General features: G+C 38.1%; 1 protein-coding gene across 2 annotated transcripts; it reads right to left on the bottom strand.

Annotated features, from left to right (window-relative positions):
- Positions 1-6816: 6816 nt before the first annotated feature.
- Positions 6817-11305, bottom strand: LOC126600894 (mediator of RNA polymerase II transcription subunit 7a-like). Of its 2 annotated transcripts, XM_050267597.1 has the most exons (7): positions 11142-11305; positions 10975-11050; positions 8973-9129; positions 8554-8623; positions 7684-7850; positions 7524-7597; positions 6817-7184 (listed from the first exon to the last, which is right to left on the bottom strand). In XM_050267597.1, the coding sequence occupies exons 3-7, from the start codon at positions 9105-9107 to the stop codon at positions 7103-7105; spliced, it is 528 nt and encodes a 175-aa protein (XP_050123554.1). In that variant the 5' UTR covers positions 9108-9129; positions 10975-11050; positions 11142-11305; the 3' UTR covers positions 6817-7102. The 2 variants fall into 2 exon arrangements, with proteins under 2 accessions (XP_050123554.1, XP_050123555.1); XM_050267598.1 differs by lacking the exon at positions 10975-11050 and having other exon boundaries at positions 11142-11291.
- Between the last annotated feature and the right edge of the window lie 2133 nt (positions 11306-13438).

The raw sequence follows: 13438 nt of genomic DNA, 5'->3' as shown, positions 1-13438 counted from the left end.
ATTGATGTCCCTGTTGGACAAAATTATGATGTAGTAAATAATTTATCTGTTGTACGCCTGAAGCGTGGCAGACTCTTAGACTCAAAAGGTTCATTCATTCGAAAAAAGAAGAATATGACACTACTAAACTATTACATTCCAGAAGCATAACTGTTGCATGCCAGAAGCATAACAGTTGCCGCATGGATATACGTCCCAGAAAGGACAATCCGCAGACATGGGAATGTTGATGTCTCATGCATGGAGCATGATAGACATATAGGTTCTAATGACTTAACTCCCGGAAGTGGAGATTAAAATCCAAGCTCTATAACACTCTATAAGAGGTTATGATCTGCATTCTCTAACTTACGACTATCCTGGAAGAGATAGTATAATGCCCTTGAAGAGGCAATGGATATCCAAAGAAATGAAAAACTTTTATGCATGCGCATGCACATAAGAATATGGGATCACGGATTGATGATAACCAATGATAATTTTGGTTTTTACAAGTAGCTACTAAATTCATCAATGAGCTGTGTTGATATTGAGTACCGTTCTTTTTCGTCAACAAAATTATTGGCCAAAAATGGAGAAAGTCAATTCCATGACAATTTTGTAAGAACGTGGAAAAATGGACCTATATATTTGAACATAATACAAATAGCCAAAAGATGTTGAACCAAGGAGGTTACATTGGGCATTTGTAATACAGTAAAATACACTCACATGATATGACACAAGGTATTGAAACCTGAAATTATATTCTTGTAAACGAGTTCATATGAATGGAGAATTATATACGAAGGGTTGTGAGTCATCCACATCATATCTTCATAAGTAAATCCCTCAAGTATACATGGGAGCAAATTACTTTGTATAAATTCCAAAAGAAAATGTGTCATGAAGTGTAGAAAATCCTTGAAGGATTCAAATTGCTTGAAGTAAACCCCAGAAGGGTAAAGGGTAAAGCATAAAATATGTACTCAATACCAATGGATGGTATAAATTGCCTTAGTGAGTACTATCATTATGATATTGTTCCAATATACTAAAATCTCTTGCAAGAGTCAATGACATTAAATTAGAAATCCTGAAGAGTTGATGATATTAAATTAGGACTCCTGAAGAGTCAAGAAAGATAATAAAGTGTTGAGAGAAATATTGTCTCGAGCTGCAGATCGAACAATCTACCAACACAAATTTTATCCATGATGTCTATGATATTAAAAGAACCATATGGATTGAAGATTATGAGTTGAATACTCAAATGATATAGAAAGATCATTTATCTTCATGAGAGTAAAGATAAATTAATGTTTGGTCTAGAAGTACCACATCTTAGTGAAGTATATACTTTATTGTATTTGGCACAATACACTGAATGAAATAAAACTTATATATTAATATCTCTGAGAAATTACAGATATGTGCATACACAAGAGTTAAAATAAACAAACAAGATGGAGTCTTCACAAAGGTTGCTCATGTGAAGCCTCAGTACTCGGAAATACCCCAGAAGAGGGATGCATTAGAGATTGATTATGTGGCACCCCAGTACTTGGCAAAACACCAGAAGGGGAAGGCATCAGTTACTTTTGGAATCTAACAACGAACCTCTGGTGATCACTTTGAATCTGACTTTCGGATTCCTGCAGCTGGTCGAGCTTTCTTTTCATGCTCGTCGAGTAATTATTTGCAAGCACGTGTAACACTATATTCTCGTGCTTGAGCCATCTGATCTCTTGTTTAAGACTTGTCACCTCAGCCATCAATGATTCAACTTGGCGAGTTTGAGCAAGTAGGCGTTGGCCCATATTGGATACAAAGCCCGCACACTGAACACTGAGAACTAATGAGTCTTGAACAGTCGACTCATCAGACCGTTTTGAAAGGATCATGTTATCCTTTGGAATGAGAAGATTCCTAGCTACCACAGTAGCAGGTATGTTATTCTTCATCACAGAGTCCCCAACCGTAAGATGACCATTAGAAGATAAGAAGGACGGGTGTCATATATTATCCTGACGCTGCTCGTCTGTATCACTCATAAGACTCAAATCTAAACAAATGTTAGATGAGCAAGTCATTTTCAGAAATGATGAAGGAAAAATGAGGTCAAGTAAAATTTCAGAAGTGTAAGAAGGAGGAAATTTATACAGGCAGCAACTTTCTAAACATACTCTTAAACACAATTAATGTCTCTATAAAAGAAGAGGCAACATAGCCACTTGTTCAGAGATCGAAGATGCACCGCTCTCCGAATTTCAAAAGCTAGATTTTCCTGAATAAAGTTCGTTGGAATTTCTCAGACGCAATCTCAGCTTTTTCTGATATCGCGTGCAACTTTGTCAAACATCTTTGACAAAGTTGAAAACGCATAAATCTTACTGTTCTAATTACACCACAGTTGCTGACAAAAATAAAGGCACAACACCACCACTTACTATTAGGAAATCTCTATATATGTCGACATCTGTTCTCCATAACAAGGCAGACTTGCAAGAATGTCCAACTCTTCCTCATCTCTGAGAATGCATCTTTCACACAGCATCTCAAAATACTCAGTTTTCTTCATATCCGAGAATACCTCTTCAAAACAAGTCACACCAGAGCAAGATTATCTCATATTATCAAGGACGAGAGCAAGAGTATCTCATATCATGCAATCTCCCTGTCCTTTCCTTTGTCATTGTTCTTACCTGCAAAGACAAGGATAAATAAAGCAATATGTCGGAACCTTCACTCAAACTCCCGGTAAGGAACCGACTGCCTGAAACCTTTCTTGATTGCTTACCTAGTATTGCTCTCGAGTAGCCATCTTCAAGTGTTGTTGGAGCTGGGTCTCAAGTCACCAAGAAGTGATGAACCATCCAAATGCAAGGGTTGCATTCCACTCTTGCATCAGAGGGCAAATACTGCAGGAGAATATGTCACACATGCATGGGGAAAAACCAGGGAAAATACTACTTAAGCAAGGGGAGCAAGTAAGGCAAGTGAAAATGATACATTGAAGCATGTGGAGACAAGTGCAACAAACACATGCTGATTCATCCCCGACAAAACCGAAGATCACTTGCCACGTGAAGCTCCTCATGGTCCAATTTCATTCAAGATCAAACCTCGAAGCCCTTGAAGAAATCACAAGTCCGATTCAAGATCAAGTGTCCACCACCTTTGAATCAAATTCTGCTCCAGATAAAAAGAGTAAATTCAAACTTTTGAAGCAAGTCTAGCAGAAGGCCCTCCAGCCCAGTTCAAGAACAAGCTTGTGGAAAGTTAACAATATATAAAACACCTCTTTCGGCAACTCGTCTTACTAAGAGACTGAAGCAGAATGATCAACGATCAGCCTAAATGATTTGAAATTAGGGGGAGATACTCATCAGGGGGAGCATCCAAAACAGATCAAGATCTTAATGAGTCAATTGAAGACTTATGTGGGCATCCAAGGGGAAGTGTTGTAAATAGTGAGTATGTATGCCCACATGCACATAGTAAACCCACATGCACATGGTAAACATTTCACAAGTTTAATAGTGTTTTGTTTGCTCTATAAATAGAGCATTACAAGTGTTCAAAAGGGGTGATAAAAAGAAGAAGAATTGGATATGAATGTGAGGGACTCACGGGAAAGAGAGGAAGGAAAAGAAAGAGAGAAAAGAGAGGAAGATGAGATGATATAATAGAGAGAGTTATCTTTGTATTCTTATTGTTTCAGATTATTATGAAAGCACCACTGTTGCTCCGAGGACGTACTTCAGTCACATTGACTGTAAAGGAACCTCATAAATTTTGTGTCTTGTTTATTTATTCCACTGCACACGCCGTCGATTTTACAACAGGTATTGTATTTTTTTTTTTTGCAAAAAATTGCTTCACTTCAAAATACAACAATAAAAAGTGCTTGATAAAAATAAATATTCTGCTTATTTTAAAAATAATTAACTTTAGACATCAGCTTTAATAAAGCGCAGAATTGAGCTTTTAATGAATATTTTCAATTCATATAGTCATGAGTTTTTTAAAATAACATTATTTACTTTTTTACACAAATTTTATTCTTTTTTGGACAATAAAGTAACTTCCATTACTTACCACTATAAACACTAACCTTATACCACCAACACCACTATCATCACCATTGTTGTCACCACCACCGCAATGGTCACCTCTACCGCCGCCACCACCACAATGGTTACCTCTGCCACCGCCACCACCACCACCACCATAATGGCCACCTCCACCACCGCCACCACCACCACAATGGCCACCTTTGCCACCGTCACCACTATTGGCACCACAAGCATACCTTCACCATTACAACTGTCATCATCACACCATCCCCCACCACCACCACTATTGTTGTCTCCACCACCCTCTACCATGTCCATTTTTGTAATTATATACAATTATGTCACTGTAGCATTAAATTTTGAAAGTTTTAACAAAACACTCCCAGTATTGTTCACTTTTAACAAAAATGAAGTTTTTATTCTAAAAAATCACTCCTGATACTATTTACTTACAACACCTTTTTGTGTTTTGATTAAAACTCAAAGTTTTCAAGCCCTTTTCATTAGTTTTCCTTTAAATTTTACCAAATGTTTTTACACTATTTTTCATTCTCACAATACTTTTAAAATAGGGTAAATTACATTTTACCACCTCAAGTTTGTAGTCGATTTCAATTTCTTACAACATTTTAAAACATTTCAATTTCATACCTTAAGTACTATCCGATAAGAGCTGAAGTGGCTACCACATTTGTGCCATAAGGCAAAAAAAATAATTCTTTAATTTAAAAAAAAACCTAAATCTTCTAAAAAAAAAAATGAAAACGCAGAACCTCACCCCCCACTTCCCCCGCAACCTCTTCTCCCTCCCGAGCCTCCACTCTCTTCACCTCCCCCAACCTCCCATCATCTTTCTCTGACCCTGCGAAACCCGAGCAACCCCTCACTCCGCCACCATGTTTCGCCGAGCCATCACCCTCTTGACTCGATCCACGATTTCCCTCAGGGCCTGGCCTTTCTCCACCGATGTCTCTTAGACTATCCCAGCGAATTCGACTTTCACTGATGCCTGGAAGAAAATGGCCCCGCATATAAACCCCCCCCAAGGCCCAATTGACCTTCATGAAGCCTCACCCTGCTACCCCGTCAGGGGCTGATCAAGGGCGCAGTGGATGAAGTATGAGATCTTGCCACGGACGAGGTTGGAGTCAAAGTGGTAGAGGTGGAAAGTGAGGTAAATGAAGGTGGAGGTGATGATGTGGTGGAGGTCGGAAGAGTGGCAATTGCGGTGAGAGGCAGCGATGAAGTGGAAGACTATGTTTTCGGGGCAGGTAGCATGACGGAGGACGGAGAAAAGGTCAGCAACGGAGCCGCGGAGGTAGATGGTGTCCAATATCATGGCGATGTGGATGATGGAGGGGTCGTTGTGGGAGTTTTGGTCCAACGAGGACCATGCGGTTCGGGGGCATGCTCGTCCATTGCGGAATGCAGGTGCTTCTCGGAACTTGGGGAGCTCAATCGCGGCAGAATTTGCTGGAAATTGTACGGCTGCATCCAAGAAGTGGGTGATGGGGGATGGGGGAAGGGGTGAATAATGGGGGGTGGGAGGGTGGGCACTAGTGGGGATTCTGAGGAAGAAGGGGATCTGGGTCTGGATAATTATTTTAATATTTTAAAATTTTTATTAAGTTTTTAGCCACGTGGCACATATGTGGCAGCCACGTCAGCACAAATGGGGACCCCATATTTGCCACATCATCACTTAACGGTTTACTTAACATATTTTCTAACAGATGTATGAAATTGAAATAAAATGATAAGTAAATGTATGAAATTGAAATGTTTTAAATATGTTGTAAGGAATTGAAATCAACCTCAAACCTAAGGGGGTAAAATGTAATTTACCCTTTAAAATATAGTTTATCAAACGCTCAGCTGCTTTATTTACAATTGATATTCTTGTAGTAGAAACAATTTTTTTTTAATACAGCACTTCCAAACTGGCCCTTAACTATTGTGGTTTGGTCAAAATATTCATAATTTAAATATAGTTAGGTAAATAAAAAAATTTAAATGTATTGCGCTTCTCGCATGATGAGTGCAAAAGATTTCACAAAATATTCAAAGTTGATGGCTAAAATCGCAATTTTTTTAGTGATAAAATCACTATAGCTAGTCAGGACATCCTTTTAGACAATCTGTAACCGATTGCCCTCAAGATTTTTGTTGTTTAATGTAATTTTATCTTAAAAATAAAATTGATGGAAAATTTTCTTGGAATGTCTCTATCTGTCGTTATGTTTGGTGATAGGAAAGAAAATTTATTAAAACTATTTCCTTCTTAAGGACCTAAGAATGTAAAGCAATTTTGTAGTGTTTGGAAAAATTGTGAGATTTCATCACATGGAATGGGAAAGCTTCATTCATGCGAAACAAGCGTTACCCAATTTTTCTGTATAGAATGGAGATCTACTACAGACCAAGAGATCCGGATCGTTCAAAAGATAGAGAGATCTGTGCCGTTCATGTTTTTGGGTGTTGTGAAGGGGGTAGGGGAATGGCCATTAAAGAACTAGAGGATTGAAATTAAATTGTCCGGATTTCTAAGTCCACGAGCTTCGGACACAAAAATCAAGAGTGGATCTCATTCCTTCCATATAAAACAATTGACGTTCTATTATTGATGGCAACTCGATATTCCGTTTAATAGCCGGAAAAAAGTTAGAGGCAGTACCGGCGGTGCATCATTTTCTTCTTCATGATTACTACCCAGTCTACAAATCCGTTCTTAAACATAGTCGTATGCAATAACCACACATTGTTCTTGTAGACGAGCACTTGAATTTGTCAAAGTTATGTTTCCTTGTTTGCTAATATACAGAAAAATTGCAGAGCAGTAGAACCAGAAAGAATACTATCATGCACCACCAACATTCAATAGTTTTTACTCGGTTTACAAAGAGAACTAAATCGCCTATCCTTTTTACCGGAACACACAAGAGGCCGGAATTAAGCATAGTACAAGGTGAATTTTCTAATGGATTAATTAGATGCAACTGTCAAAGAGGCCTTTATCGGTGGTAGAACAAACACGAGAACACTCCCTACTTTAGAGCAAAAGATGTACCATTGTCCTCCAACGTTCCAATAGACTCCTTGAGAAGTCTCTGTGCTTCTTCTCTCCTCCTAAACAAGAAAGTTAAGCAAACGGCCATAAGCAATTACAAAATGCAATCCGCGTGTCATGTTAACAGTCGCACTACTAATGACACCATGCAGATTAAAAACGAAGTTAGGAAGTAAAATGAATCAAACGCTTTTTTTATCTTGGACATTTAGCTCAAAGTAAATCGGGGTGAGTAGGTGATCGATGACGGAAAATGCACATAAATAAAAAAAAAGTGATCATAAAAGGGGTTGATCGCAAAACCCACAACAGGCAAAATAAAAAAGCAAGAACAAGAAACAAAGAGAATATTTCAGCATCAGATGTCACCAGATTTTCAGTAATTGATTAAAGCATACCTCTTTATATCCTCCACAGCTTGTTTACGACGTTGTATCTGAAGTTCTAGAATGTGAATTAGTGTTGCTCTAGCCTATATAATAAAGGACATTACAAACTAACATAGTTCTTCAAAAGATAAAACAATAAATCACATTCTAACACTCAAAAGAAACTTACCTGATGGGGCCGCAATGAGTTGAGAAGATGATGCAAGTTCTTGAAGATAAGAGATATCTCTTCCACTCTCCTTGCATATTGTGATGGCCTCTCTACAAGAATATCAGCCAGCTCCAAAATGTGCAGCTGCAATTCTCTGTTAAGTGACCTTAGTTCCTTCTTAAAGTCTAAAAAGGACAGCCATTCATGTCAGAGAAGCATAACACACTTTGCAAAAGAAAAAAACTGCATGCACATGCCAGAAAAAAACACACTAGAATAACCACAGACATACACGTATCTGCATGAACAGGCAGTTCGTATGTGTTTCTTGTTAAGAATTCTCAATCAAATAGTACTCTGCAAACCAAAGCATACAAAACCTCTAACGTGCTCTCTAATATTCCTCTCCTGTCTGGAGAGGACATATGTATCATCCTAAATAGGGTTCATTCAAGGGAACATATTTTAGACATCAAAATCTGATCTCCAAAGCGTGAAAATATTTTCTGGTATGGATTGAATATATGCCTGGCACCTAGAAAACGTTGCGATCAGTAAAAAATGTGGAATAACATTTCTCAACATTTGCTACTTTTGCTTTTGGATGCATTGCATAAATTATTTCTTGCACAAGAAAGTTGTAGACAACTGTAATCAAGAGAATATATCTCAGCCTAGTAACCGTGTTCTAACTTACCAAAGAAAATTATCATTAACTAGTTTATGGAAAACAAAATTCATAATTCAACCGATGTTAAGAAGAAACTGTGAAATTGATGATTGGACAATGCTTGAAGCAAGAAAATGTTCACATTAATTCCTAAAATTCTAAAGCAATATTTGCACATGACAAAGAAATAATTAAAATTAGAACTGAGGTAGACATACCAATATTTGGGCCTTTTGGATACAGTTGACGCACTCCCTGTTCTTCCAAGCTCGGAAGTATCTCATCAATCTATAAAAGATACAATTAATTATGAAGCAAGTACAAGGAATGCAACGAAGATCAAATCAGTCGTTGCTAATATTAACAGTAAAACCTAGAATTTCACATATTATGTGAAAGATAATTCAAAACTCAAAATTCAAAACCTACAATTTTAAAGGTAGAAAATATTTTTATTCCCGGCTTAAGCAACTGCTATAAACATGAGATTGCATTCTTCAAAAATTAAATTCAAAAAGATTTAACTTACACCAAGATTCTCGCATACATATATATTAGTGACAAACCAGTTTTCAGAAATCAAATAACAATGTTTACATAAATTTTGACAGGAAATCAAGGAATGAGAAAAGCTCACAGTGTGATTGGCACCATAGCAAATGAATGGGCCTTCAATTGGAGGGGGTGGCTCCGGAGCCGATTTAGGGTCTTGCAAGTAATCTTTGTAGAGCCTATAATATGGGGGTGGTGGTGGATACGTTGATGTAGCCATAGCAAGCACCTACTGGACAAACCTAAATCAACCAAGTTGAAGAAAACAATAAGTTCACATTGCGAACGAGAATTTTCTTTTGTAGCAAATTAAAAAAAATACTATCATGAGGTTTGCGATGTTTTACAAAATGGGCTATGTCATTTAAATTTTTTCACATTGCAACCTCACATTTTGACATTGTAAAAATCTCCCCCCTCTGTCTGTTAGAATGTCGGGTCATCCATTGAAAATATACAACAACAACAATGCCTTATCCCACTAAGTAGGGTCGGCTGTATGAATCATTGAATGCCACTGCGCTCGTTTTTGTCCTAAGTCTTCCGTTAGATCCAAGTATTCTAGGTCCTTTTTTAGAGTCTCTAAGTCTTCCTACGTCTTCCTCTACCCCTTTGGCCCTAAGCCTCAGTCTTGTAATCGCATTTTGTAACTGGAGCATCTACATGTCTTTGTTTCACATGCCCAAACCACCTTAACCGTATTCTCTCATCTTCAATTTCGATTACTCCTACTTTACCCCGGATACCCTCGTTCCAAAACCTATCCTTTCTCACCTTCCCACACATCCAATGAAGCATTCTCATCTCCGCTACACTCATTTTGCATACGTGTTGATGCTTGACCGCCCAACATTCCGTGCCATAAGGCATTCCTAGCCTTATTGCCGTCATATAAAATTTTCCCTTCAGCTTTAATGGCATACGACGGTCGCATAATACACCTGATACACTCTTCCAGTTCATCCACCCAACTTGTAATCTATGGTTGAGGTCTTATCCAATTCTCCGTTCTTTTGCAAGATAGATCCAAGGTAGCGAAAGTGTTCAGTCTTTGGTACTTCCTGATCTCCAATCCTCACCCCTAACTCATTTGAACATCTGTTTCCACTGAACTTGCACTCCATATCCTCTGTGCTTGACCTACTTAGGAAAAGACCTTTAGATTCCAACACTTCTTGCCAAAGTTTAAGCTTCGTAATTACCCTCTCCAGATTTTCATCGATCAATATGTCCCGTTAACTCATCCATTACCAATGCAAAAAGGTAAGAACTTAAAGACGAGCGTAGATGTAACCTTGCAGTTATGGGAAAACTTTTGGTTTGTCCTTCATGAGTTCTTAGGATCAATGCTATTCGTACTTCTTTCTTCTCTAAAATCCTCCAAAGAATCTAATGAAATAAAAAACCGAAGGATGAAAAGAAAATGAAAAATAAGCAAACTCGTTCACTGCTGAACTCCCCTTGTCTCTCCCTCCCTCTCCGTTGTGTCTTGCTCCACAACATACACTGACCCCTGCCCACAACCACCCCCTCCTCCTCCTCCTCCTCCTCCTCCTCCTCTCTCTCTCACAGCCTCCCTTGTCCACTCTCTGACCACCCCCTATGACAAAGAACTCAAAATACACAAAGGACCAAAGCAACCACCTCAAGAGCAGCTCGTGAAATCAAACCCAAATAACCTAAACCAATCATTAATAAAGCAACCAATCATGCATATAGAAACACAGAATCTAAACCTAGAAACCCAGTCTCCCCCACATCACGACACCAACACCTACAACGAACACGCAACCACGAAGCTCGTTCTTATGACAACAAACAACAAACCACAAACCCAAAATTTCGTTTTGACAGAGCCAAAATACCCACACCTCAATTTGCATCTCCACCACCGAAATAAAAAAATCCCAATCCACAATCAAATGCACTCCACAAACCAAAACTCAAAACCCATCTCAAAGATTTTGTTGGCTGAATGTGAAAATTTGCAAATTTTGATTCGTAATAAAAAAAATGGGTTCCCAAAATAAATCAGATTCATAACAATACAAATGTAAAACGAGAGAAGGTGCAAAAATCGAACTCACGTAAACTCAGAAACCCTAACTTGAGCAGCTGGAATTGAATTTGGGAACTGATAGATAGATAGAAGGGGATGAATTGCTGAAAGAGAAGAAAAATAATTGTAACATTTGAAAAATAAATATAAATAAAAAACAACCACAAAACTCGAACAGTCGGGGAGTGAGATTACCAATTTGCTCCCTCTTCGACTTGCAGTGGAGCTCTGATTAAGATGAAATGGAAGACGACGAGGGTGAGGGCTGGGCTTGCGAACAGAAAGTCGGAAGGAAAACAAAGAAGGGGAGGAGGGGCTTGGTTCTTCTACTTGGCTTTTTGAGTTAATTATAAATATGCCCCTTCATTTGTGGTGGTTGTTTCACTTTGGTCCTCAAACTTTTTTCCGTCTATACGGAGTTAGTCTCCACACTTTTAAACGAGAACATCAACGACGTCAATTACAAAAGTTGTCGAAGGGGGATAAATTGAATTCGAACGTTTGTCTGGTTAGAAAGGATCGTGATGCCAAAAACGTTAACAAGGAAACATTTTGGGCCGACATCAAATTTCATAGCTTCTGCATAACGTAAAGAAATGAAATACAAATAAGATATGCATTTGCCTGTACTAAGATGAAAGAAAGAGGAGACTCGAATTCTAAGTTGATAAGGTGTTTGTGAACCAATGTTAAATTGAAACGACCATTCATATTGAGATAGAAAAATGTGGAACTTTTCAGGTCGAAGGGTAAATAACACCGATACTATCCCCACTTAACCACCTACACAATTCTCAAGTATGGGGTTTTCTCACAAAAGGTCTCGGTGTTAGTTAGAGTGGGTTTTCTCACCCAATCGCGCGGGGTCATTGGGGACCCGCCCAAACAAGTGGCATATTTGGCCTACGTGGACAATCGCGCAGGACCAATGGGGATCCACCCAATCACGTGGTAGTACGGGTCTGTCCCCTGACTCTGATACAATGTGGAATTTTTCAGGTCGATGGGCCAATGGCTCACTCCAACAACATCGATATTGTTATCACTTAACAACATGCACAATCCTCAGGTGTGAGGTTTTATCATAAAAAACATCGGTGTTAGTTAGAGTGGTGTATTTCTATTTAAAGTGTTTTCTTTCTTCCCTCTGGCCGATGTGGGACACTGGAATTCAAACAATTTTTTTTTAAATCATAATATTTGATCCGTCAACCATTCATATTGATATAGAAAAAAAAAATCTTAAAATCATAGTATTTGATCCCGTCAATTTTCTTGAAGTGAAAGCTAGTTTCTCCTGTCCACTCGGATTTAGTGCCCCTTAAAAAAAAAAAAACTCCAAATCGGAATGGAGGATTTAGTTTGGATAGTGTCGTCAAATTTTCAGCATAAATCCCCTAGTCTTTCATATGCGTGCAAATATAGGGTATTATGAGTCGTACGACGGCCAAGTAAGTTACGGAAATGTACTTTAAAAGTAACCACATGTCGTTTTGTCAACTTTGTAAATAAAATCATTTATGTCTTTAACAAAAAAGCATAGTTCAAACATTTTAAAAACGCCAACTTTGAACAAAAAGAATTAAAGGAGCGAAGTGATAAAAACCTAACAAGTAATTAACTCAATTTTTAGATTGAAAAAAAATTGTCTAGGGTTTAGTCCAATTATCCTGGTTTTTGCCCTAACCTAAATAATTACAATTGTACAAGATTAGTAGAAAGATGTTGGTGTATCCATCATTTGAAACCATGCTAAAATTTCCAACATAAGAGAGGAATTTTATTGGATTCGTGTCATTCTTCTCATTGAAGAAAAGTAGTTGCCCTGGAATTAAACCTCAACATTTAGTACAAATTCATTCAAAACTTTTAATTTTGTTCTACAAGAAAAATACATTTATACGACCTCACAATTTTTTTCGGTATGCATTTGATCTTCATTTATACAATGATGATAGATAAAATACGAAACCAAAAACACTAAAATCAAAAGACTGGTAAAAGCCGACCCAAACATCAAAAGGTTAAGAATTGGAAAGGGACTTTCCGACCATATCATCTGATGGGGATGGAGAAGGAGAGGGGCTTGAACTTGAGCTTGAATTTTCTAGTTCAGGAGCATTGATCTTGATTTTAACCTTTTGCCTAGCTTGGCAATGACCAGGTTCAGCCCAAATAACATAATAAATGCCCGGTATATTAAAAGTTAAGGTGGTAAAACCACGCTCGTCGGATAGGGCAAGTGATGGTACAATACGATGATCATAATTTACTTGCTCAATGACTAACGTCACAAAATCATCGTCATGTTTGTAATTAAATATGAACTCGTCACCGACATGAAATTCTTTTGATGAAGCTCACTCATTGTAATCAATGGCACCATTGGAAGTCCACCCTTGATTGTCGCCAACCATATAAACGACAGCGGAACAAGCACCAAAGAAAAGCATCATGATGATAAAACTCACTGCAAGAGTGTTTCTTAGAGC

The sequence above is a fragment of the Malus sylvestris genome, chromosome 14 (genome assembly GCF_916048215.2).
Source record: "Malus sylvestris chromosome 14, drMalSylv7.2, whole genome shotgun sequence".
In the NCBI taxonomy this organism is placed as follows: domain Eukaryota; kingdom Viridiplantae; phylum Streptophyta; class Magnoliopsida; order Rosales; family Rosaceae; genus Malus; species Malus sylvestris.
Note: the sequence above shows the minus strand (reverse complement) of the source record. Positions and strands in the feature narration are given on the sequence as shown.

Coding starts and splice junctions, on each gene's coding strand:
- LOC126600894 (XM_050267597.1), bottom strand. CDS start 9,107: ATGGCTACATCAACGTATCCACCACCACCCCCATATTATAGGCTCTAC. Junction 8,624..8,972: donor GCTATGGTGCCAATCACACT/GTGAGCTTTTCT, acceptor TATCTTTTATAG/ATTGATGAGATACTTCCGAG. Junction 7,851..8,553: donor TCCAAAAGGCCCAAATATTG/GTATGTCTACCT, acceptor TGTCCTTTTTAG/ACTTTAAGAAGGAACTAAGG.